The sequence below is a fragment of the Canis aureus genome, chromosome 9 (genome assembly GCF_053574225.1).
Source record: "Canis aureus isolate CA01 chromosome 9, VMU_Caureus_v.1.0, whole genome shotgun sequence".
Lineage (NCBI taxonomy): Eukaryota > Metazoa > Chordata > Mammalia > Carnivora > Canidae > Canis > Canis aureus.
This window is the reverse complement of record NC_135619.1, coordinates 6,535,571-6,559,821: the sequence shown is the minus strand read 5'-3', so window position 1 is coordinate 6,559,821 and position 24,251 is coordinate 6,535,571. Positions and strand designations below refer to the sequence as shown.

At 52.1% G+C, this 24,251-nt stretch overlaps 2 protein-coding genes and 2 long non-coding RNA genes across 11 annotated transcripts in view; 2 read left to right on the top strand and 2 right to left on the bottom strand.

The window, feature by feature from the left end:
• The first annotated feature begins 372 nt into the window (after nt 1-372).
• On the top strand, nt 373-10,751 carry C9H14orf93 (chromosome 9 C14orf93 homolog). Of its 3 annotated transcripts, none has more exons than XM_077908590.1 (6): nt 373-1,095; nt 4,224-4,544; nt 8,117-8,178; nt 8,400-8,503; nt 9,633-9,745; nt 10,006-10,751. In XM_077908590.1, the coding sequence occupies exons 1-6, from the start codon at nt 808-810 to the stop codon at nt 10,423-10,425; spliced, it is 1,308 nt and encodes a 435-aa protein (XP_077764716.1). In that variant the 5' UTR covers nt 373-807; the 3' UTR covers nt 10,426-10,751. The 3 variants fall into 3 exon arrangements, with proteins under 3 accessions (XP_077764716.1, XP_077764715.1, XP_077764717.1); XM_077908589.1 differs by having other exon boundaries at nt 373-1,413; XM_077908591.1 differs by lacking the exon at nt 4,224-4,544 and having other exon boundaries at nt 373-1,413.
• A 43-nt stretch (nt 10,752-10,794) lies between these two features.
• On the bottom strand, nt 10,795-13,966 carry LOC144320293 (uncharacterized). 2 transcript variants are annotated; one of them, XR_013385835.1, is made up of 2 exons: nt 13,515-13,966; nt 10,795-12,091 (listed from the first exon to the last, which is right to left on the bottom strand). It is a non-coding gene; the product is annotated as an uncharacterized LOC144320293 (long non-coding RNA). The 2 variants fall into 2 exon arrangements; XR_013385836.1 differs by having other exon boundaries at nt 13,846-13,966.
• Nucleotides 13,967-14,071: 105 nt separating this feature from the next.
• AJUBA (ajuba LIM protein) lies at nt 14,072-24,055 on the top strand. Of its 5 annotated transcripts, none has more exons than XM_077908584.1 (8): nt 14,072-15,602; nt 18,345-18,446; nt 20,114-20,181; nt 20,316-20,378; nt 21,085-21,215; nt 21,300-21,351; nt 22,074-22,142; nt 22,349-22,570. In XM_077908584.1, the coding sequence occupies exons 1-8, from the start codon at nt 14,567-14,569 to the stop codon at nt 22,364-22,366; spliced, it is 1,539 nt and encodes a 512-aa protein (XP_077764710.1). In that variant the 5' UTR covers nt 14,072-14,566; the 3' UTR covers nt 22,367-22,570. The 5 variants fall into 5 exon arrangements, with proteins under 5 accessions (XP_077764710.1, XP_077764709.1, XP_077764711.1 ...); XM_077908583.1 differs by lacking the exon at nt 22,349-22,570 and adding an exon at nt 22,600-24,055 and having other exon boundaries at nt 14,078-15,602; XM_077908585.1 differs by lacking the exons at nt 14,072-15,602; nt 22,349-22,570 and adding exons at nt 16,159-16,329; nt 22,600-24,055.
• The window catches only part of LOC144320291 (uncharacterized), a 62,544-nt gene continuing 59,401 nt past the window's right edge, over nt 21,109-24,251 (bottom strand). Inside the window, exon 5 of the long non-coding RNA XR_013385829.1 lies at nt 21,109-21,709. This is a non-coding gene — a long non-coding RNA (uncharacterized LOC144320291). The remainder of the gene's footprint in view (nt 21,710-24,251) is intronic.

Genomic DNA, 24,251 nt, shown 5'->3' with positions numbered 1-24,251 from the left:
CTTACTCTGAATGCATCTGTAAGAAAATTATAGAGAGGATAGAATCGTGATTCTTTATGTCAACACAAAGTGGTATCAGTTAAAGAAAAATAAACACTAGATTGAAAGTAGCAATAACTGGATTCCACTGTCTCCCTCTGACCTTGAAAAAGATCTATAACTCGTCTGCATTTCTCTTCAGCGGACCTGGGGTAATATGTGTTTCTTAGAGCTTCTGTGTGGTTGAGATAACCTGCGGGAAGTGTTCTGAACTCCTTAAGGAATGATGTCAAGGAGACAAAAGGCAATGACTGTTATTACAGCAAAGATAGTGAGGAGGCAAAGACAGATTTGCATTTTTCTTCCTTAATCTTCTCATCTTTTCAGATGTTTGTGGGTCCTTTTAAGTCCCCCTCTGTTCCTCAGTTTGGAGTGGCAGGGGTTTCCATTTGGGTGCAGGAGGAATACCTTCTACTCCCTGCAACTGTGTTCATCAGGAAGGCCTGTGTCAGCACCACCCTTTGGGTCAGCGGTGAGTGGGACACCCAGTGTGCCGTGCTAGGAGAGCACAGGATCTGCACATAGAAGGCATCTCTCCTCTGCAGGCTGAGCACTGGCAGCCATGGACTGCATGCTCCTTCACAGCTTGCCTACTCCTCCTCCGCAGAGCCCACTGCCTGGTACCCAGGCTTCTCTGGTCACCCTCCATGAAAAAGGAAAGTAAATCCAAAGAGGCCAGTGCTTCCTACGCGCCTCGAGTCCGGCCGACCGGGGACACCTTTTGGAGCAGTCCAGCTGTGAGCACAGAAGTCCCTGCTGCCATCAGCCATGTCCTTCAGTGCCACCATTCTCTTTTCCCCTCCTGGTGGCAGCGAGGCCAGATGCTGCTGCTGTGCCTGTAAGAGCGAGACCGGTGCGAGCAGCACAGGCTCCCAGGGCGGGAACCCTCCTGCCAGCACCCCTATCACGGTGACGGGACACGGCCTGGCAGTTCAGAGTCCAGAGCAGCTCCTGCATATTATCTACCAGCGGGTGGAGAAGGCAGTGGGCCTGGCTGAGGCCGCTCTGGGGCTCGCCAGGGCCAACAATGAATTGCTAAAACGTCTCCAGGAGGAGGTGGGTGAGCTGAAGCAAGGGAAAGCCTCAGCCCCTGATGAAGATGAGGTCAGCCGGGCGCACGGCTCCCCGCCGGAGGAGCCGGGGCCTCTCAAGGAGAGCCCCGGGGAAGCCTGCAAGGCCTCAGCGGCCGCGGGCGCAGAAGAAGATTGTGACAGCGTGGGCAGCGGCATGCAGGTGGTGATTGAGGAGCTGTGGCAGGTGGGAGCCACCGCGGCCGGGGCGCCCGGGCCCTTAGGCTTCCCAGCCGCCCAGAGAGACATGCGGCTCCCTGGGTGTGCCCTGGCTGCCAGCGAGGCGGCCCCAATGCTCAATCCCGTGAGTATGGCCCCAGAGCAGACCGCGGGTGTCGTGAGTGTTGCGTGGTTGCTCCTGAGGGCTTCTCGCAGCCTGGTCCTCTCTTCCTCCTCCCTCCCTCAGGTTTCTTTCCAGCCGGCAGCCTTTCTTCAGGTTTCACTTGGGCTGAAACAGGACAGCACCAACTTTCCTTTGCTGGCAGGGCTAGTTGTCGCTCCTCCACTGTCTTCTGCATCGCAGCCTCTTGGGCAGGGAGGTCGTTTCTGGTGGGTGTGGTGGCCGCTGTGCCTGTCCCTGCCTCTCTGTAGCTCTGCAGTGCTACCTTCCCCTCCACGGCTGGCTTGGCTGCTCCCGGGGCCCTGCGGCTCCTGGCCAGGCGGCCTGCCGTGCACAGACGGCTCATTCATATTTTATCATGGGCCCTCTGCTTGCCAAGAGGAATTCAGTACCGAGAGAGAGGGGGGAATATAGAGGGGAGAAAGGGAGAGCTGGAGAGGGAGAAGGACAGAGAGGGAGGAAAGAGAAGGAAGGAGAGAGGCAGAGGACAAAGAGAACAGAAAGACAGGTGTAGGGAGGAAAGGCAGCAGGTGGAGATGAAGGGTGGAGGAAGGAGAAAAAAGTGGAAAAAGGGTGTCGAGGAAAGGTGAAGCTGTTTTTTTTTTTTAAGATTTTATTTATTTATTTATTTATTTTAATTTTTATTTATTTATGATAGTTACAGAGAGAGAGAGGCAGAGACACAGGCAGAGGGAGAAGCAGGCTCCATGCACCGGGAGCCCGATGTGGGATTCAATCCCGGGTCTCCAGGATCGCGCCCTGGGCCAAAGGCAGGCGCCAAACCGCTGCGCCACCCAGGGATCCCGATTTTATTTATTTATTAATGAAAGACACAGAGGCAGAGAGGCAGAGACACAGGCAGAGGGAGAAGCAGGCTCCATGCAGGGAGCCTGATGTGGGACTCGATCCCAGGTCTCCAGGATCATGCCCTGGGCTGAAGGCGGTGCTAAACCGCTAAGCCACCTGGGCTGCCCTTTTTTTTTTTTTTTTTTTTTAAGATTTTATTTATTTATCTGACACACAGAGAGCACAGGAGGGAGAATGGCAGGCACAGGGAGAGGGAGAAGCAGGCTCCCCACAGAGCAGGGAGGGCGATGCCATGAGGGGCTGGATCCCAGGATCCTGGGATCATGACCTGAGCTAAAGGCAGATGCTTAACCAACTGAGCCACCCAGGTGCTCTGTAAAGGTGAATCTAAAGGGAAAGAGTATTATGCACTCAAGGGCACATAAGGAAAGGTGGGAAGGAGGTAGAGGGAAGGGAATAATATGAGGACAAGAAGTGGCCAGCCAACAGTTCCTGGGAAGAAGGTGACAGATAGGGAGGAGTGGGGAAGCAAGAAGCAAGCACGCATATTTTGTGAGCAAGAAAAGACACAGAAGTACCCTGTGCTATTTCAGTTTCTTTACTGCTCAGGGCCCTCTGAGCAGGAAAACCCTCGCTGAGTAGAGTAAAAACTGCAGAGCGTGGCACATGGAAGTACGAAAAGGAGCCAGAGCAACTAGGGAGATCAGAGGGATGGGAAAGTAACAGATGTGTCACCACTTGAGAGACAGCGGGAGGTCTGTTGGCTCTCGTCCCCTGTGCTCCCCCGCTGCCCTCTCCTTCCTCTTTCCGCAGCAGCCAGCACAACGAGGCCCAGACACCCAGGAAAGAGAAAAGGAGCAGAACGCACAGGGGAGATGGGAGGGAGGAAACTCCCAGCCCACCTGCTAGATCTGAGAAATGAATGTTAAGCTCCCCATGCCCCTCCAGTGTCACAATGCAGCTGGTCACTGCTCCCTGAAGGCCTAGCCATGTGGTGGGTGGTGGCCACTGCCCCTTGCCCCACTGTGCCCAGCCAGGACTCTCCGTGGGGGAGGGGGGTTGCGGAGATGTGGGAGGTGGCAGGGGGTAGCAGGTAGCAGGTAGCAGGTAGCAGGCCAGGTGATGCCCTGAGCGTTGCTTCTGTCAGGCAAGGAAGGAAGGCTTCCAAGCCGACAGGATAGAATTAGATTTCACAGTGTAGAAAGCAGCTCACAGGTCTATAAATCTCAACCTCCTCCCCTGCTTCTTTCTGTGTCTTTTTTCCCCCCACTTTCATTGTTTTGTTTTCTTGGCTTCAGAAATCCCCCTTCCTTTCTTCCCTCTCTCTCCTTCCTCCCTCCTTCCTTTCCCTGCCCTGTATGTCCTTGAATGAGGGCACAGGCAGCAAGTAGATGTCAGGACAGTGACAGTCGGATGCGGCCAGGGCAGAATGAAGGTGAGGACACAGACAGGTCCTGCAAGGGGAATGGGGTGGGGTGGGGGGCAGCTGGTGCCAGCCTCTCTAGAAATTTCTGATTTTATGTCTCTCTTCTTTCCTCCCGTTTTTCTCCTGTTTCTTCTATTTGTTGTTACCACTTTATTTTCTCGTTCCTACTCTTGCTTGGTGTTCCTTTCTTGTCATCACTTCCTCCCTCAGTCCCTTTTAGACAAAACACTTGCCTGGCTATGATTCTTATACCCAAGAGCAAATCACAGATGATTCCTCGCAAATGGAGCGTCAGAAACAAGCCTTGTCCTTGTAATCAGTCGTACAGTAACAATTCAACATGAGAGGCCCTGTATATCCAAGAATTATTTGCCAACACTCCCGTAAGAGTCCCAGAGAAAAAAGCTCCTGGCCATTGGAGACTGTGCTGGATTCCCCCGGCTTTCCACTCTCTGTTCACTATCTTTGGCCAGAGAATGATGGTTGACCAGGTTCCCCTAAGCCTGGATGGCTAATAGGCTATTCTTTTTTATGTTCTTAGCTGGTGGATGATTATGTGGCCTCTGAGGGTGCAGTGCAGCGGGTGCTGGTCCCTGCTTATGCCAAGCAGCTCTCACCAGCCACACAACTGGCCATCCAGCGGGCAACCTCAGAGACAGGGCCAGAAAATGGAAGCAAGCTGCCACCACCCCGCCCCGAGGACATGCTCAGTGCTGCTGCTGCCCTGGATGGTGCCTTGGAAGAGTCAGGCCCTGGGGGAACAGGGGAGCTGAGACACTCTCTAGGGTTTACTGCTTCCCCGTGCAGGACCAGAGGGAGTGGGCAGAAGAACTCCAGGCGCAAGCGGGATCTGGTACTCTCCGTGAGTGAGCTCAATTCTATGCATTTTTCTTCAGTCTGGAGAGAGAAGTGAAGAATGAAATGTGGGTTGACTTTATTTCCATTGAATGAATGGTATCCTGAATCCCTACTGGAGTGGGAGGGGCGAGGAGGAGACAGCTTGGCCCACAGCCCTGGGGGATACGCAGACCTCCTGCTAATCAGGGAACATTTTTTTTTTTTTTTCAGGGAACATTTTTAAGGCTTTTCCAGATAGATTGAAATCTTCTGTTCAAAGAGAAGGGAATTGTATCACATCTCCTCCCCGTGATCTAGTAATCCTGCTGGGAAGATATTTAAGGGATTGAGCAGACTGACCACTGAAGGGTAGCACTGGAAACGGCCAGCAAGTTGCCAGTTTTCAGGACAAGCAGTGAGGAGCCCCTTGGCAGAAAGGCCAACGTGTGCCGAGGTGGCCCCAAGCCCCAGAGGAGCGGAGGGTCCCTAGACACTCAGCTCAGTCACAAGGTTTGGTGAGTGTAGGGATTCTAAGAGCTCTTGGCAGGGCAGGTACTGGGCTGCCTCAGGAGCATCACTAAACATCTTCCAGTGCACAGGGGAGCCGCCCACAATTATTCGACCTAAAACATCTATTGCGCCAGGATTGAGAAACCTTGCTCTATGGTGACCAAAATCCTCTGGATCACCTCTGTGCCCCCAAAACATGTTTCTGATAACCACAGGGGTGTTCTTTAGCTAGATCCTGATCATATATGGACTTGTAAGGCGTTTCCCTCTCTGGCTCATGGCTGATAGAGTCACTGGAGAGTTCTGGATAGGAGGGGAACTCACCATTCACACCCACCGGAAATGAAATCTGGTCACAGTCTAGCCCTTTTCTTCTTGTCATAGTCTTAGTAAAGGTTGAAGACAACCAGTTACCATGCATACCTCCTTCATCTTTACTGAAGCTTCTTCTTTTATTATTCTTGCTTCCTTTTCCCTTTTCTAAGGACTCCTGACTCTTACCTTCCCTTTCATTTGATTTGTTTTTACATTGAGGGGTTCTTTCCATCCCTGGGAAGGAAGACACCATTCATAATCAAAATCAACTGGTTTCTAACCTTCAATTTAAATGTTGGCTATGAAAAATAAATAAATAAATAAATAAATAAATAAATAAATAAATAAATAAATGTTGGCTATGAAAAAGAAAAAAAAATGTTAGCTATGTTCAAGGATAGCTTACTTATCAAGAATAGGGAATAGGTTTCGTTTTTCTGTCACAGACTTCTGGCCTAAGAGGGCCACTCTTGCTGCCAGTGATAGAAATGGAGGCATATACCCAGAAATGCATTTCGAGGGATTTCCCAAAACTTCATAGTTTTAAAATCATGAATAAACATGTGAGAATCACAATTGGCATAAAAGCGGGACTTCTTTTTTTCATCACTTCCATTTTTCTTTTTCTTTTCTTTTTATTTTTTTTACCACTCCCATTTTTCTGCCTCCATCCTCTGGGGAGAGGTCTGTGGTTGAGGCCTGGGTACTGCCGGCCCTTTGAAGAGTTCAGTGGAATGGATGACTTTACAGGAGGACAGTGTGCTCACCCCTCGTGCACTGTTACAGTACTTGAAGGGCTCTGGAGGACCAGTCAGGGAATCTTACCGCCCAGTCGCAGAGGAAAGTTTCAGATGTTTCTGTGCCAGACTGTGGTTTCGAGGGACAGGGATAGTTTCAGGCCTTCCGTCTTCCAGCCTCTAGCTCTGGGAAGGAAGCAGAGGGGCAGTCCTCTAATCTGTTCTGGCCACTGTGGATTGCTGCTAGGGATCCATCCAAAGGACCAAACGGGAACCACTGACTTCTTGGAACGAGGCAGATCCCAGCCACTCCTTGGGGAAATGTATTTATTTTTAGCTCACTCAGAAGGTAGGTGAGCCAGCGGCCTTTATAGTCTTAACACTTATTATTGTCTTAGAGTATTTTCCCTTTCCACTTCAAGCCTGGTATGATTTTTATCAACTGATCTCTTCCAGGCCACTTGAATTGGAAGCTGTGCAACTCCTTCTTTTTTTTCTTTTCTTTCCTTTTTTCTTTTCTTTTTTGCAACACTTTCAAATTCTTTCTGAGGCATTCACCCATCTCTTGTGATTCCTTAAGTTGGGACTTATAAGAGATAAAATAACAGGCCTTTTTATAGAGTGGAGACCCTCACCATAAAAAGTTGACAGTAGTTTCCTTATCTGGTATGGTCAGTCAGTCCTAGAGGCAAAAGATTTCTTTCTAAATTGGGGATTTCTCAATTGAAGCTGAAGTCCTAAGATCAGGATATGAGTCCATCGGTTTGGGACTGGGAATTTCCACTGACCGAGGGAGCTTGGGATGAAAATACAATCAGAAACACCAAAATTTAATTAGAGGAAATGTAAAATCTTGCATCAAAGTTTAAAAAAATGAAACAGATGCAGAATGGCAGAGATAGGAATCCATGTGCAAAATGGACTTGAGTTGACTATAAGCTCACTAGGAATAAACTCTGTGACACTGGGAATAGGGATAGGGTTGCTAAGAAGGTAATACTGTCTTGGGTTTCATTCCTAGAAGTGTAGAGTGCCACTCCAGGAAGTAATGCTCCCTTTGGCTGGGTCTCCAGCGATGCATTAAATTCAGTTCCCACTGCCATGGTGTCCAAGGGACACTGGCAAGCCAGAGAGAACCTGATGGTTTCATGATGAGTCTGTCTGGAAACTGTCCTAAGGAATGGCTGAAGCATTTGGGGATATTTAGACCTGATAGAAGACTCAGGGAGTACGTTAGACATGTCTTCAAAGATTTTAGGTGCTGTCAGGGGCAAAACTGGTCAGATATTGGAGTCTAAGACAGGAACTTTTTAACAATCAGAGATGTTCAACAATAAAATAAGCTGACTCAAAAGACTAGTGAGAACCCGTTCTTAAAAGTATATAAACAAAGCTGAGAGCCTGTTTAATGATGTGAAAGGGAGGTTGGGTGATAGCATTTCCAAGGTCCTTTGCATTTCACATTTCTGTTATTTTGGGTTTTTGTTTTTCAGACCATGATGTGTGTACCCCTGAGATTTGTGGAAATGTGCAAAGGGATATACCTAGGGCATTTTCCTGGGTCATCAGTTTTACTAGAAGATTAAGAAGACATTTTTAGATGAAAAGAAATAGATATATTGTAAATAAAATGTTAAAATTTCCAAGAGTAGGGGGCCTCAAGAAATGTCCACTTGCAGTAGTCCTGGTGTATATTTGCTCTCTCCTGGCTACTAGGAAGGAGTATGTTTGTCAAAATATCTATGACCTTTGGCTCTAGTGATCATATTCCACAGGAATCATATTCCCGAAGTTAAGACCAGGGATGATCCTGGAGTCTTCATACAGATTATTTGAAAAGGACCACAAAAAGAAGGACACTCCAAATACTGAGTTCGTTGGGCTCTCTGACTATGAAATGGCATCTACAGAAATGGTGCCAAGACTATAGGAAGGATTTGGGCAGAGAACCCCGTAGGGACAAGGCCTAGGGAACAGAGGAGGCTTTCATCATATCCACTCCCGGCTTGAATCTGTATTTGTTTTTTTCCCCTAGAAATTGGTCCACAATGTGCATAACCACATCACCAACGACAAGAGATTCAATGGGTCTGAAAGGTATGATCCTTTTGAGGAAAAAGCATCCCAAGGTACTCTGCCAAGGAGAGGGAAGTAGAGGGCTGCTCCACTATAACAATGAGGCTAAGGCTTTCACCTCACCATTGCCCCTTGCTTGTCCTTGGCTGAGGAGGAGTTTACCACAAAGTTGTTTCATGCCAAGAATCTCTGTCTGGCTTTTAAAATGCTGACTGCTTTGTTCATGATCTTCCTTGTGGCAGCATCAAGTCCTCTTGGAATATTTCAGTAGTGAAGTTCCTTCTGGAAAAGCTCAAGCAAGAGCTGGTGACCAGTCCCCACAATTACACGGATAAGGAGCTGAAAGGTGAGAAAAACTGACCTAACTCCTATCTCATCTTTTTTCCACTCGCTGTTCCTGGTCAGAGAAGAGGCATAATGGAGATGATTTAGGTGGTTTTGAAAACAGTGGACTTAAAAAAAATTTTTGGCTGTTCTCACATTTTCTTCACAGGATTGTTTCCTTTTCTTCTATTATTTATTTGTGTTTGTTTATTTGAGAGAAAGAGAGATTGAGCAGGGTGGGGTGGGAGGGAGAGAATCTCAAGCAGACTCCCCACTGAGTGTGGAGCTGACTTGGCACTCTATCCCAGGACCCTGAGATCATGACCTGAGCCAAAACCAAGAGTCACTCAACCAACTGAGCCACCCAGGCGCCCCAGGATTGTTTCTAATTGCCTTTTTATTCCCCCCATCCCGCTTGAAATGAAAATGGGAGAAGGAGGGGATCCCTGGGTGGCTCAGCAGTCTAGTGCCTGCCTTTGGCCCAGGGCGCGATCCTGAAGTCCCAGGATCAAGTCCCGCGTCGGGCTCCCGGCATGGAGCCTGCTTCTCCTTCCTCCTGTGTCTCTGCCTCTCTTTCTCTCTCTCTCTCTCTCTCTGTCTATCATAAATAAATAAATAAATCTTAAAAAAAAAAAAAGAAAGAAAAGAAAATGGGAGAAGGAAAGAGCTAACAGCAGCAGGCATGATGTTTCTGCAGTGCCTGAATCTAGGGTGTTATGAAAGGAAGTCAGAAACCAGGCCTGACCTTTTGTCCCTAAATATTACATCCTGGATTTTCTACTTTCTTTTCTGTTATTTGCCCATAGCTAACCCTAAAGCATTAAGAAAGCTGCTGTAAAAGCACTTGTAATCCACTACCAGCAGAGTAGAATGGGAGTGGGTGAAATTGAGCCCCGGGTCGGGGAGGGAGCTACAGAAGCTTGGCCTTGTTGTGTGCCAGTGGGAGATACGAGAGGAATCAGTGCTGGACAGGGAGGTGAGCAGAGAGAACCAAACCAGAGAGGAATAAATAGATACTGATGGGTCTGGTCTGTGAGAAAGCCTCCCCTCCCCCCCCCCCAGTCTAGAGTGATTCTCACCTTCACAGCCAGTAGTGTTAGGGCAGAAAAAAAGACCTGCTCTCTGGCCCCACCCTTCTCCCTCCCCGCCAGGAGCCTGTGTAGCCTACTTCCTTACTAAGAGGCGTGAGTACCGCAACTCCCTGAACCCTTTTAAAGGCCTGAAGGAAAAAGAGGAGAAGAAGCTTCGAAGTCGCAGATACCGGGTAGGTTTCTAGGCCTTCCTTTCAAGATGCTAAACACTAAACCCTGCTAAGCTGCAGTGGGAAGGGCCAGAGCACGTGGCACTGAGAATAGGGTTGAGAGCCAGGAATGTTAGCAGATAGAGGGGAGGGGGGGGAAGCAGGTTCTAAGATGAGTTTGGGGGCTAGGTTCTCTCAGATACAGATCCTACAGGAGCCCTCTCCCTAAATCTAACCCATAGTTTGTTTCTCTTCCTGATCTCTGCCTTGGGCTCCTACCTTAGCTTTTTGCCAATCGATCCAGCATCATGAGGCATTTTGGACCTGAGGACCAACGCCTATGGAAGGATGTGACAGAAGAGCTGATGTCAGATGAAGAGGACAGCCTTAATGAGCCAGGTGTCTGGGTGGCCCGGCCTCCCCGGTTCCGGGCCCAGCGTCTCACAGAGCTCTGCTACCACCTGGATGCCAACTCTAAGCATGGCACTAAAGCCAACCGTGTGTATGGGCCTCCCTCAGACAGACTACCTTCTGCTGAGGCCCAGCTCCTTCCACCAGAACTTTATAATCCTAATTTCCAAGAAGAGGAAGATGAAGGAGGTGATGAGAATGGACCTGTCTCCCCATCTTTTGACCAACCCCACAAAACCTGCTGTCCTGACTTGAACTCGTTCATTGAAATCAAGGTGGAAAAGGATGAATGAAATCTATTACCAAGAATAACTCTGGCTTCTGCCAGTCCCCATGTTCCCAAAATGGGTGGCCATGGGGCTCCCAGAATAACAAGATGTTCTCTGCAGTCTGAGAAAGCAAATCTGTCTCTCTTCTTAACAGTGCCCAATGGAAATGGAAGCTGGCAGCTGTGGTGGCATAAAAACACTTACCTAGAAAGGGGACCTCCCCCCTTCTCTGTGAATGGCAAGCCAGAAAGTGCTTATTTTTAAGTATACATAGTGCCTCCCCTCAGGGAGCCTGGGCTGAGAAAGGGAGGAGTTTGGGTCTAGGAAACATGAGGCCTTCTTGACATATACCCCAGTCTCTGAGTTGGTTTCTTTTTTTCCTGGTCTCACTCAAAAGCTCTGGGGAAGCAGCCCTGATTGTACCTTCTGCTTCCCCCTGACTGCTGGTCTGGCTCTGCAGTGGAAGCAGCACAGGGCCAGTCCAGGATCATACTGCCACCTGGTGGGCAGTTTTGGTCATGGGCTTATTCCTCTGAGCAGAACACCACTCCATTCCTATTTGGGAATTGGGATACAGATATAATAGCTGTTGTTTATTGAATTATGTAAGGCAGATTTTATTATTAGTCCCATCTTACACATGAAGAAATTAAAGCTTAAAGAGTCCCCAAGTCTCACTGGCAGCTGCTCTCCCACTGTGTGACCCAGCAGTATATGGGCTTTGTAGCTATTTCGTAGTCCCAACAGCCAAACTGTATTTTGAAGAGAGTGTGTGTGCGTGTGCGCGCACACTCACGCACATGCATCCACACACATTCGCCCACAAACTTTGTGCCTGACAAGTGGATTGTGAAGTAAAAATGGCTTTCTGTTCAGTCAGTCATACAACAAATACCTATAACTTACTAGGTATCAGGTACTGTGTTAGGTGCTGTGGGTACATTTTTGATCGAGTTAGATGCTGATTAGAGGTTTTATGATCTAATCAGGAACCCAGGTAGTTAAGTAAACAGTGAAATGAGCTGTGATAAGGGTGATGATGGGGGGGGGGTGGCAGCGTCAGGTGCAGCAGCAGCAGACAACAGGGGTGGCTGACCTACTCTGGGGGTCTGGAAAGGCTTCTCAGAGAGTGGTGTTTAAATTGGTACCTGAAAGATGGGAGGAGTTAACCAGAAGGGAAGGGGAAGCTTCAAGTGCTCCAAACCAGGGATGGGCAGAGACAAAAACCCAGAGGCAAGAGAGCACAGAGGAGTTGCCATCCCCTTGCAGAACGGTTTGAGGAGGGGATGGTGCAGAGAGAAGCTGGAGAAACAGAGACCTCACCAAGTATTTTAAAGAATGTAGACTTTAGTTCAAAGGCAGCAAAAAATCAAAGGGAAATGAGACGATGGGTTTTGTGTTTGAGAAGAACCTCTTGCCCTCTGTATGAGACGGATGGCAGGGGGAACTTTTGCAGTGGCTCAGGAGAGAAGCGATGGTGGCCAGACAGAAACAATCATGAGAGGACAGATTTGGAAGATATTTAGGAAGCCAAACTGATTGGACTTTGTAATCGACAGGGCTTGGTGACAGGACCTCATGGTTGGACATGAGGTGGAGGGATCGCAGAAGGTTGATGTTCAGATTTCTGGCTTAAGCAGCTAAGTGGTTAATGGCGCCGTTTCCCGGGGGACTCCAGAGAAGCCAGTTTCTGGAGGCAGGGAAGGTGAAGTCAATGGAGGGTGTTGTATGCCTTTGAGACAACCAAGGGGAGATGCTGGTAGTCAGCTGAGTTTTTAAGTCTAAGAAAATCTGGTCTAGGGGCTCCTGGCTGGCTTAGTCAGTGGAGCATGCAACTCTTGATCTCAGGATCATGAGTTCAAGCCCCACGTTGGCCATAAAGAGCTTACTTTTAAAAAGAAAAAATGTCTGGGCTACAGGTATGGATTTGGGAGCCATCTGTGTACATAGTTCGTAATTAAAAGTCTTTAAGAGGGAGAACAGGGCCTGTGGAGCACTCAATTCCAGTTCAGACTATGGAACAGTTACCCCGAGGTCATGAGCACGATCGGAGCCTGCCTTCAGTGCATCCCTGCCTTCACTTATCTCTCGTCCTTGTTAAGCCCTGAAAATACAGGTTATTGATCCCAACTGTGCCCATTGCTGCCACCACTAACTCCCACATGGACCTCCTTTTAAAGGCTTCTCAACTTCTCATTAGATTCACTCTCCCCTCCTCACTCTAAAGTGGGAAAGGTTCTAAATATAAGAGGCTCTGTGGATATTTTGGCTGTAAGTAGTTGGAAGGAAGAATCCAGGTTCTCCTTCCCCATCTGGAGACAGGAAAGGAGGGAGAGCCTTATGGTTAATTCTGAAGATGTCGCTCACAGCAGGTTCTGGATGCAACCTGATAGCTCCCCTCTGTTACTAATGCTTTCAGTGTTCCCTGCTTCTAGTCTGATAGTGAACTCTACTCTGGATCAGAGAAAAGCTGTAGGCCTGACAGGGAAAAAGAGAGGCTGATTCTCTGGAGAGATGAGGTCAGGGAGACAATGCAGTTAGGACAAAGAAGCCAAATAGTCTGTGCCAAATTAATTTCCCCAAAGATATTAACCTCCTTTGCTTCCCCATTCCCTAAGGCTAAACTAAGATTATGAAAGGTGTTCAAAATGTTGAAATGAAAATAATATGCATGGTTTGTTTGCATATAATTTTCATACTCATTTACTATCTAAATACAAAGGAATCCTTTTCCTTCTCCATTCTACCTCCTCCACCTCTTGCCCCTGATGTGCTAGTCAGGGCAAAGTCAGTTGTGCTAGTATTTAATTAGGCATGTTCAACTTCAGCCACCGTTTCTTCCTTTCCTTATTGATCTTTCTAGTATGGCCAACACTAGAAGCCTCCTCTTTCCCTTTTCCACCCTGACCATTTTCACTTGCTGGCTCTCTAAATGACATTTCTTTTCTTTCTCTTTGATACTCTTCATCACCAATCTCTTATGGGCCCACCTAGCCGGAGGCGTTCGCTAGCTCTACATCCAGGCCTCCTATCTCCATAGTCGCCTGAAACAGTTCCTAAAAAATCTCATTTCCAAACACCAGGGGGTGTCTCTATTCCTCTAGCTGTCCTACCCTGAAGATCGAGATTAGTCCCAACACTCTTCCTCACTCCTTTTACACATTCACCAAAGCTCTTTTCCTGCCTCTTCTGTCGCAGAGCTTTGGGTTCAGAGAGTGGTGTTTTCATTGCAGTTGATCTGTTGGTCTCTCATTCTGTCTGGACTTTCACAAATTTGCCTTTTTCTTGGTCTGCTCGTCCTTAGGTCTCCGCACCACCCTCTTGCCCACCCGGCTCCCCCCGGCTCCCCCTTTCTTTCGCGGTCTCCCACTGCTTCTCTACGCCGGCTTCCTCGCCCTTCTGGGCTCTTCACATACGCGTCTCTGAACCTCTTTACGTAGCTACCTCTCTCCCCGGCCCCCTCTTTACGGATCTCCCTCCTCTCTGCCGCAGCGGGAACAAAGTCGCGATGCTTGCGCAGAACGAGCCCCGCGTCGCCCCGTGCCCCTCCGCGCATTCCAACTGCAAACAAAGAGTTCCCCTCCCCTCCCCCACCTCCCCCGGTCCCAATTCCTGAGAGACAGAGCAGCAGCCGCCTAAACCGCCCCTCGGCCGCCTCTGGCCTCCAGTCGGCGGGTCTCCACCCCAGGACGGGCAGCGCCAGCACCGCCCGCCCCCGCCGGCGTCCCGGGATCCCTGCGCAGACACCCCCTTCCTCTCGCACTCGGCGCTCCACCCCTCCCGGAAAGTAGATCCGGCCAGGCAGACAAAAGTTTGGGAGAGAAGTTCGGTCCGTGTTGAGCGTGAGAGCGAGGGGGGCGGGGGCCGGGCAGAGCGGGGCGGCCGGGCGAGTGGACTCGGGGACAGGCAGACCGGCGGACGGGACAGCCGCGGCCGTACGCCCTTCTGGCCCCGCTTGGCTCCTGGTGCGCGGGGGGAAGCAGCCCCTCTCGCCGGGGGATGCTGCGGGATTCCCGGCGCCGGGCATCCGGGCCGCCCACTAGACCCCTGTGCCCACCCCGTGCCCCCGGGGAACCGGAGTCCGGCCGCGGGCAAAGAGAAGCGGCCGCCGAGACGCTGCAGGGTGCCGGGCGGGGAGGGGACTGGAGGCCCCTGGCCCGAGGGCATGGAGCGGTTAGGGGAGAAAGCTAGTCGCCTGCTGGAGAAGTTAAGGCTCTCGGACTCCGGCAGCGCCAAGTTCGGCCGCAGAAAGGGTGAATCCAGCCGGTCTGGGTCTGATGGGACCCCCGGGCCGGGCAAGGGGCGCCTGAGTGGGTTGGGGGCTCCTAGGAAATCCGGGCCCCGCGGAGCTACTGGGGGACCTGGGGATGAGCCGCTGGAGGCAGCCCGGGAGCAGGGCCCCCTGGACGCTGAGCGGAACCCGCGCGGCTCCTTTGAGGCGCAGCGCTACGAAGGCTCCTTCTCCGGGGGGCCGCCTCCCACCCGGGCCTTGCCTCTACCTCAGTCGTTGCCCCCCGACTTTCGGCTGGAGACCACGGCCCCAGCTCTAAGCCCCCGCTCCAGTTTCGCCAGTAGCTCAGCCAGCGACGCCAGCAAGCCGTCCAGCCCGCGGGGCAGCCTGCTGCTGGATGGGGCGGGAGCAGGCGGAGCCGGAGGCAGTCGACCCTGCAGCAACCGTACCAGCGGCATCAGCATGGGCTACGACCAGCGCCACGGCAGCCCCCTGCCCGCCGGGCCGTGCCTGTTTGGCCCACCCCTGGCTGGGGCTCCGGCGGGCTATTCCCCTGGAGGGGTGCCGTCCGCCTACCCCGAGCTCCACGCTGCCCTGGACCGACTGTGCGCTCACCGCCCCGCGGGGTTCGGCTGCCAGGAAAGCCGCCACTCCTATCCTCCGGCCCTAGGCAGCCCCGGAGCTCTAGCTGGCGCCGGAGTGGGACCCGCAGGGCCCCTGGAGAGGCGCGGGGCGCAGCCCGGACGACACTCCGTGACCGGCTACGGGGACTGTGCCGCGGGCGCCCGATACCAGGATGAGCTAACAGCGTTGCTGCGCCTGACGGTGGGCACGGGTGGGCGAGAAACCGGCGCCCGCGGGGAGCCCTCGGGGATTGAGCCGTCGGGTCTCGAGGAGCCGCCGGGTGCGTTCGCCGCAGAGGCCGCCCGGGCCCGGATGCGGGAGCCGGAGGCCAGAGAGGACTACTTCGGTGAGTGGGAGAAGTGGTTATGGACGGGACGGGACCCGTCACCGCGTCCGCTCCCCGCTGCCCGACGGCCAAACTGCCGGCGCCGGGAAGTCGGAGGCGGAGACGTGGAGCTAGAAGGAGGCAAGGGGGATTTCCCCTTCCCACCAGGTCTCAAGTGGACCCGGGGCTCCTTATTCCGGCCACACTCCACTCCCTGATTATCTCGTGAGCCCCATTTGAAGCTTCAGAGCCATCGTTTCTCGCGGCAGGAGGCCTCGTAGGGAGGGGACTAGGTGGGGAGCCAGAGCATCCCCCATCCTGCTCCCCCTCGGCGGCGGTGCCCCTGCAGGCTTCTGCGCGCCGCGCCCCCACCCGGGCCCAAGCTCCGCCCGCAGGAATTCGGGGAATGCGCGGGTGGGGGCGGGGCGGGCGGGCCGCGTGCGTGCCGGCTCCTGCCCGGGCGCTCCAGGTGCCCGCGGGCGGGGCGGGGCGGGGTGGCGGGGTGGCGGGGTGCTGCTTGCTAACACGCGCCGAGCGGTGGCCGCGGTCGGGGAAATGGAGCCTGGGAAGGAGGGTGAAGCGCTCCGGGACGGAAGCAGGGACCTGCTGCGGGCTCGTCCCCATCCTGCTGGCGTGCTGCGGGCGTGGGCGTTCACGCCGAGACCTGGTGCTGTCCGCCTCGACTTTCCCCAACCTCCGGAAGTCAGGGCGTTAGCCTTGACCACCCGGACACCAGCATCCCTAGCAGGTTAACGACCCTGCGTAACTGCCAGAAATATCCTGGCCTCCAGTTTGGGCCACAACCTGCATCCAATTCCGGCTTGAAGTAGCACGTTATTTTCTGCTGCTGTTAAGGAAACCTAGTCGCTGTTTACCTTTAGGAAGTATTGATTGATGATATGCCTCAACTACCTGAGGATATTGGGATCTTTCAGGATCTTTTTAGCCAGCACCCACAGTCACCGCTTCATTATATAAAGAAATGTTAATGTGGTAGAAAGAACACAAATGGAAGGCCCAGGGCCTCTTCTCACCTTTCCCACCACCCATGTTCCTGCCCTGGACCCCATGCTCTACGCCTCTATGGCTCGAAATGCGGGTAGGGAGAGGAACCCTGCTAAAGAGGGCAGGTTGAGGCGGGGGAGGAACCCAGCCAGGGAGGGCAGGTTGAGAAGTAGCAGGGCTGCCAGGGACGGGACCCTCCTTGCCCTGTTCAACCGTGTCCTCCCATCCTAAGAGAGGAAAGCCTAGAGTAGATGATGCTTTGGTCAAGGGAGACTAAGTGACAAGATCCTTTTAGCAGTTTCCTTCTGGGGCCCATGAGAAGTGGCTGTTGAGTGGAAATAAGTCTCTTTGGCCAAGCCATCAGAGTGAAAAGGAAGAAAGGAGCTTGGACAGAATGCAGTATAATTGCAGGAAGAACCTAGGTTGTGGATATGCTGGGTTAGAGGAGGCACAGCGGACATGCCTGAGCAGTTTGTGCCTGTCTTCCCATATTGTCCAAGGCTTCCCAAAGATGGTTCTGAGGGGTCTCCCTGGCATGGCAATCTTGGAACAGATGTTCAGTCTTATGGGCATCTTGACCCCAGAGGTAGAGGCCTCTTCTCCCTCAGAGCCAGGTTGCCTCCTCTGACAGAATTCCCAGCCTGACTACCCTCCTACTCTGGCCCCTAGTTAGGGGCCCTCTTCCTTGGCTACAGCCTTGCCCAGCTGCCAAAGGGTGGGAGCAGGACAGGCCTGGGCTCATCAGTCGCTGCTGCAGCTGCTGCACTGGCTCCCAAGCCCCTGGGCAAAGACTGGGATGGGCCCCAACAGGCAGGGAGTATGGCAGTGGGCCGAGGGGGAGAGGTGGGGCGGGGTGAGGCGGGCCCGTTGGGATCTGCTCCCCAAAGACAGGCCCTAGCCCTCACTCATGGGCCTGGAATTGGGGAGTGGAGGGAGGGAAGAGCACACCCAGGAAAGGCAGGTGCCAGAGCCAGGTGTATGTATTTTAGGGGGGGATGTCAGAGAAGAGCAGTTCAGCTCTATCCTTCCCATGATAGATTTCAAGGAGACATTAGGGATTCTGTCTCCCTTCCCCCTACCTTCCTGTGCCACCTCCAGTCCCTGGAACACACCCTACATTCTTAGCAGCCACCTCCCCACAGGAGTCATGCTCACATGGGCCCGTATGCACAGGGCCTTCTGCTGAGCCATATCCTTCTCTCCATCCTAGGAAGCCTGGAGGTGTGGAGCAGTAAGAAGTCATTCTGTAGCTATATAGAAGCTCATTTTACAGATGGAGAAACTGAGGTCCCAAGGACGCTTTTTAAACCTGGCCTGCTTTCTCTAGAAATCTGCTGCTGAGCCATTAGGAACTGGCATTTTGGACTCTGTCCCACACAGTGCAACAGGGGTCATATCCTTGTCTGTTAGTCTTTTCTCCTTGACAGAAGCTACACATTTGAAGATCAAGGAACATTATCTTTGAGTTTCTCCAATATCCCATAGTATTGGGCACCATATTTTTGCTAGGCACAAAATAGATACTCAGAAAATATCTGTTAATTAATCCGTAAACAAGGATGGGTCTGCTCAGCCAAGACCTAGCTGCATCCCGTTTCTCATTATCCTCTCTTCTTAGGAGGGAGGCCATCAAAGCTAAGGCTGCAACTGGTGGTCCTCTGGAACAATCAGGAAAGAGCAGTCAGGAAAGATCCTGAATCCCTGGCTTTGAGCTAGGGGCGTGGGGCATGATGCTGTCAACCTCTTCTCTCCCCACAGGCACCTGTATCAAGTGCAACAAAGGCATCTATGGGCAGAGCAATGCCTGCCAGGCCCTGGACAGCCTCTACCACACCCAGTGCTTTGTCTGCTGCTCCTGTGGTGAGTGTATCCCCTAGGCCTTGTGCATGGAGCTGAGCTGAGGCCTTGAGCATGCCCCACACGCGTACACACTCAAGTGCCTAGGGGAAGCAGAGCTTGGGCCACTTCGCTTGTTCTCCGAGCAGCTGTCCGGCCCACCCACATGTGTCTAGATATCCACTGCTGCCCCGCCTTCCCTTCTCTGTGCTCTACCTGGCTCTCCAGCCCCCATGTTGGGTCTGCTTTCTGGAGTCACTCCTCCCTTCCAACATTCAGTCTCTTTCTTCCCCTCTGTCCCTCCCTCTTTCTTCTGCCTCCTTGCTTGCCCAGCCTGGACTCCAGCCCGGCCTCGGCCTCTCCTTGTTGGGGTTTGGTCCTGGACAGCCTGAGTTGCCTGGGGCGACAGTGAAAGACTGGAATGTGGGAAGGGTGGGGGTGGCCTGGGGGAGTGGGGAGCCATGGGGGGAGGAGAAAGGGGTTTTCTCTTGGCTGGTCAGAGTTCAGCCACCTCGCTGGAGTGCAGGCCACAGGGCCATGCCAAGCTGATGACATCACGCTCCAGGAATGCCCGCCACTGTTAGCTCAGGAGGCTCCGGAGGCCCGCCGGGGTGGGGGTGGGGGTGCTCCCAGGGCCTTAACTCCCCAGCCCTTCCCTCACCTCCCTCATTACCCCTCCCCACTGCTTGCCCACTCTTGATTCCTTTGCTAAACCTTTAATCTCCTATCTCTGCCTGTCTGACTCCAGCACTCATTCTTTTCCCCTACTCCAGCCACTACCACCACCACCTCTGCCTAGGTTCGTCTGTCTGACCTATTTATAGGGCCTCTTCTGAGTATGCCTCTTTACCTCTCTCTACCCCTTCTGTGTCTCATGAGTTTCTAAGTCCGCTTTTGTAAACCACTGGGCAGAGGTGGAAGTGGAGATTTTGATCAGAAGAGGACAGAGGAGGTGGCATACTAGCCCGTTCGCCACCCTGGGTCTCACTCCTCCCCTCTCCCTAACAATTTAGACATCCTGGAGCACTTCCTAAGTGTTGGTCACATGCCTTGTCTGCTCACAGAAGATCCTGGGTTCTCTGGGTTTCTCTGAGCTTGGGGGAGCCATCTAGTGCAGCGGGAAAGGGAACTGACTGTAGTGCGAAGTAAAGCACTCTGTCCCTAGCAGTAAGGTCAATATTTCCTTAGCTCTGCTGACCCTGTCCCCAGAAGCAGACAGATGGGGCTGGGAGAGCAGGAGAGCTGTGCACAGGCGAAGAGGCCCCTAGGTTGAAAGGTCCCAGAGGGCAAGGCCTATACAGTGCTTCCATGGCCATTGTACAGCACCTTGTTCAGAGCTCATTTACCTTGTACCCCAGCCTGGGGTTGGCTTTGCACTTCCTGGTGGCTCCATGTGCACTGGAGAGGAAGGCATTCATTTAGGGAGGGCAGGATCCTAGGAAATTTTGAGGCAGGAACTGAAGGAGCAGTGAGCAGAGGAGAAGGGAAGTTGGCAGAAATGAAACCAAAGTAAATTGGAATTGTATCAGATGGGATTTTTGTGGAGCGAGAGAGGACAGACAGTCAGGAGCACAGGCCTAAAGTCCAGATTTAAATACATCACGCAACATTGGAGAACGGTGAACCTGGGGCAGGGAAGCCCTGTATGTGGGCCCTGGGATAGGCTCCAGTCCTTTGTCTACTGCTTCTAGGGCGAACTTTGCGCTGCAAGGCTTTCTACAGCGTCAATGGCTCCGTGTACTGTGAGGAAGATTATCTGGTGAGTGAGGGGTCCCCTGGGCCTGGAATTGGCTCCCACACTGGGACCCCCTTCTTGGTAGCCCTTTGGGGTTCCACCGATCAGGTCGTTTCTACTGGTAACATCCTCCCTTGGTCTTCTATTTTTGTCCCTAGTTTTCAGGGTTTCAGGAGGCAGCAGAGAAATGCTGTGTCTGTGGTCACTTAATTTTGGAGAAGGTAAGCAAAATGTCTTCAACTGAGAGTCTGTGTGAGGCTGAGGGGCCGAGGGTTGGGACTAGGGACAGAGTGGGTACTGAGAAAAGGTGGAGGGAGGAATCCTAGCACCACATTAATCACTTACATCTCGTTCTTCCCCAGAGCAGCTGTTTACAGGCTTCCCTCTGCTGGTAGGGTCAAGTCTGGATCCCTAATTCTGCAGGCACAGCCAGGCTAGGCTCTCTGCTGAGCTAGGAGTGTGGGGTCCCAGGTCTTAATCCCCTTCCTGCTAGTAGCTGGGATCAGTTAGAACTCAGGGTTTGGTTGTTTGTTTGTTTGTTTGTTTTTCTATAAGAAGGAATAGGATTAGATCAGTGGTCCTCAACCCTAGTAGGTCATCTGGGAAGAAGTAAAGAAAATAACCAGCGCCTGGGTTGTCATTGGAGACAGCGATGAAAACTTCTGGGGTGATACCCAAGCATTGGGTTTTACAAGCTCTCCGGGTGATCCTAATATGCAGCCCGGGATGAGAACCACCGGCCCGGATACTCTCTAAGATCTCTTTCAAGGTTTCTGCCTCTGTTTTAGGAGTCCCAGGGCCCCTCAGATTACATAGCATTGTTCTGGGAGGATAGCAGGGAGTAAGATGAGGTTGGGGGACAGCAGGGAGCACCATGGGGAGCTGGAGAACCTAGGAGTCTGATATTCCTCCCACCCTATGAGCCAGATTCTGCAGGCCATGGGGAAGTCCTATCACCCAGGCTGCTTCCGATGCATCGTTTGCAACAAGTGCCTAGATGGCATCCCCTTCACAGTGGACTTCTCCAACCAGGTGTACTGTGTCACTGACTACCACAAGTGAGTCTACTCCCTTGGGGTGTGGTGTGGAACTGGGCTCGGGGATTTGCCAACCTCAACTTCTCTCTGCTCTCTCTTTTTCAGAAATTATGCTCCTAAGTGTGCGGCCTGTGGCCAGCCCATCCTCCCTTCCGAGGTCAGTATGTCTGGGTTCTGCGGGGCAGCCAGTGCTGCTACCCCTGGGAAGGGGACGGGGACATATGGCCTGTCTTCCCGAGGGAGGTGGTGGTGCTGAGGAATGTACTCTGCGAAGATTCCCGTGTGACTCTGCTCTCAGGGTCACCACTGTGACCTTAACATCCGGGCCTGGACATGTCTGACAGCCTCACTGGTCCCAGGCTTCATCTCGTCTCTCCCAGTCCAGAGGAGGAAACTTTCTTTGAGGTCAGGGTCACCAGATCCCAGATGTACGGGCTAGAAAAAGGTGGGAAGAATCCTCAGGGCCAGTAGGAAGATGTCAGCAATGATTTGTGCTGCGCGTGCTACTCACTTGCCTAGGGAGAGAATCCAAAAGCCAGTGAGGTACCAGACCCTCCTGGATCTTCCTTGTTCCCAGCTTAGCTTACATTACTTATGCTGCCTGCCCCTTTTTCCTCCCTGCAGCTGGGAGAGATAGGTAAGGGCAGAGCTGCCGGACAGAGGGAGGACTATGAGAGGACATGCCCTTGGAGGCAGCGCCAAGGAAGGGGAGGAGGAAAAGTTCTAATAGGATTTGCAAAGGCCATCTCAAAGCTATAGTTAGATGATCGCAGAGAGCTCTCTCTGGAGGCCTTTTATGATTTTCCTATTGGGGCGCGGGGAGGGTAGAGTTGGGATTGTCATGCTGTGCTTATCCTCTGGGGGTCTGCATCATTTCAGGGCTGTGAGGACATTGTGAGGGTGATTTCTATGGACCGGGATTATCACTTTGAGTGCTACCACTGTGAGGTGAGTGTTAGGGGCCAGGGCTGCTGGGGGAGAATGGGGATGGGGCCTGGGGAGGAGGCATGTCTCTGGACTGGCCAAGTCTGTAGGAGAAGTCTAAGGCATGGAAACCAGGCAAGTGCTGTGACCTGTCTCCAGTATCTCTCCCATCCTCCAGCCACTATCTCTGGTCCTGGGTGTTTAGTCCTTTCTGAATCTGGCTTCCCTAGAGGCAGAGGCGAGACTAAACTGGGGACTCCTGGTCCTGGTAACCACTGCAAATGGGAATCTGGCTCATTATTTCTGCTGTAGCAGCGACACCTGCTGTCCTGCTGAGGTACTTCTCAGGCTTCTCTGGGAGTCCATCCCTTCCAACCCCACCCCCTTTCTTCCAGTGTTAGGAGGCTGGTGTTAGCAGGGCAGACTCCCAAGATATCTGAGCTGCCTGGGCTGAGGTGAACTAGGGGTCCTTCTTCCCTAGGACTGCCGGATGCAGCTGAGCGATGAGGAAGGCTGCTGCTGCTTCCCTCTGGATGGGCACTTGCTCTGCCACGGCTGTCACATGCAGCGGCTCAGTGCCCGTCAGCCCCCTGCCAACTATATCTGACCTGCGGTCACCGCTGCTGCCTTCGCCACCCCTGACAAACTCCTCTGGCCAGAGGGCCCCTCTGAGGCCAGCTGAGGCAAGGAAGGCACTCCTAGGCCAGGCAGAAGAGTCCTCTGGGGAGGCCCCAAGGGCCAGAGACCCAAAGATAAGACATTCCAAATGAACTGTGGAGAAGGAACCTTCCATTGCCATGGTGGGGTGACTGGCTTTCTTTCCGTGTGTGCAGCCCGTGCTGTAGCATATACTCAGGCATGCACAGGCAGGTTCCAGTACTTTCTAGTCTGCATCTCCAGTATACATTTATGCATAAGTCAAGCAATGTTCTGGCTTTGAATTATAGGAAGAGAGGACACCATGAACACTCCTCACTCTTGCACCCCTCAGCTATAGGGTCAGCAGGGTCTTCCCACAGTACCTTATCTCTGAATCTGGATGAAGAGGTAGAAACTGGACTTTATTAATGAGTTGTTTTTTGGCCACCTTTGCTCTAAGGACCAGTAGAGCTGCTCACTCGTGCTGGGAAGGGGGACAGCTCGGGGTGGGTCTGCTGCTTGTGTGGCCTGTTTCTCAGGGACTCACGTGGGCCTGGGAAGGCTAGGTGGGTGCCTATACTGGCTTCCTCTTCTCTTCGGCTCGGGGATGTAACAGGTGGATCTTTGGGAGTGGGGGGCACTGAGCCCTCCAGCCCTGTTTATACACACAGAGGCATATTTCACAGACACACACTCACTCCCTCGCTCCTTTCTTCTCAGGTCACAGTTACCCCAGTTCCCTCACAGTAGCTCACCACTCCAGACCTGCCACCCCACAGAGGGATCCAGGATTACAACCACTACATCCCCTAAGCTCTGAGGTTCTGGGGAGCCAGAGGGGCAGCACACTTTGACCTGGTTCTAGTCTGTCTGTCTAAAATCGGTCTCTTAAAGCAAATTCACAGGAGACTTAAATGCTTAAAGTTTACTTTGCTTTTTTCCAGTTGAGAAAAGATGGTTTTATTAAAAGCACAGAGACAAGACACTTGGGCAGAAATTGCTGCCAAAGTTTACGTCACTTAATGACCAGTTTGCCAAAAGTTCCAATTCCCTTTGGAGTGTTTTTATAGCCATTTAGGGGTTCTGTTTCTATGTTTTGGGTGTTTTAAGGATTTGTATCTATTCATTGAACAGTACTTCTGATTTATTGTTAACATAAATTTATCAAATTTGCAGCACTTTGTAAATGATGAGATTGCTTCCTACCTTTATGGACATCTTTTCCTATGTTATCTACTTTTCAAATGCTTTTCTAAAAAGTTTAAAGTTCCTAGCAATAAATATAATTGGTACAGATATTTCGTGTATCATTTTTTGTGTTTCTTTTTTTTTTTTTTTTTTTAATTTTTTTTTTTTTATTTATTTATGATAGTCACAGAGAGAGAGAGAGGCAGAGACACAGGCAGAGGGAGAAGCAGGCTCCATGCACCGGGAGCCCGATGTGGGATTCGATCCCGGGTCTCCAGGATCGCGCCCTGGGCCAAAGGCAGGCGC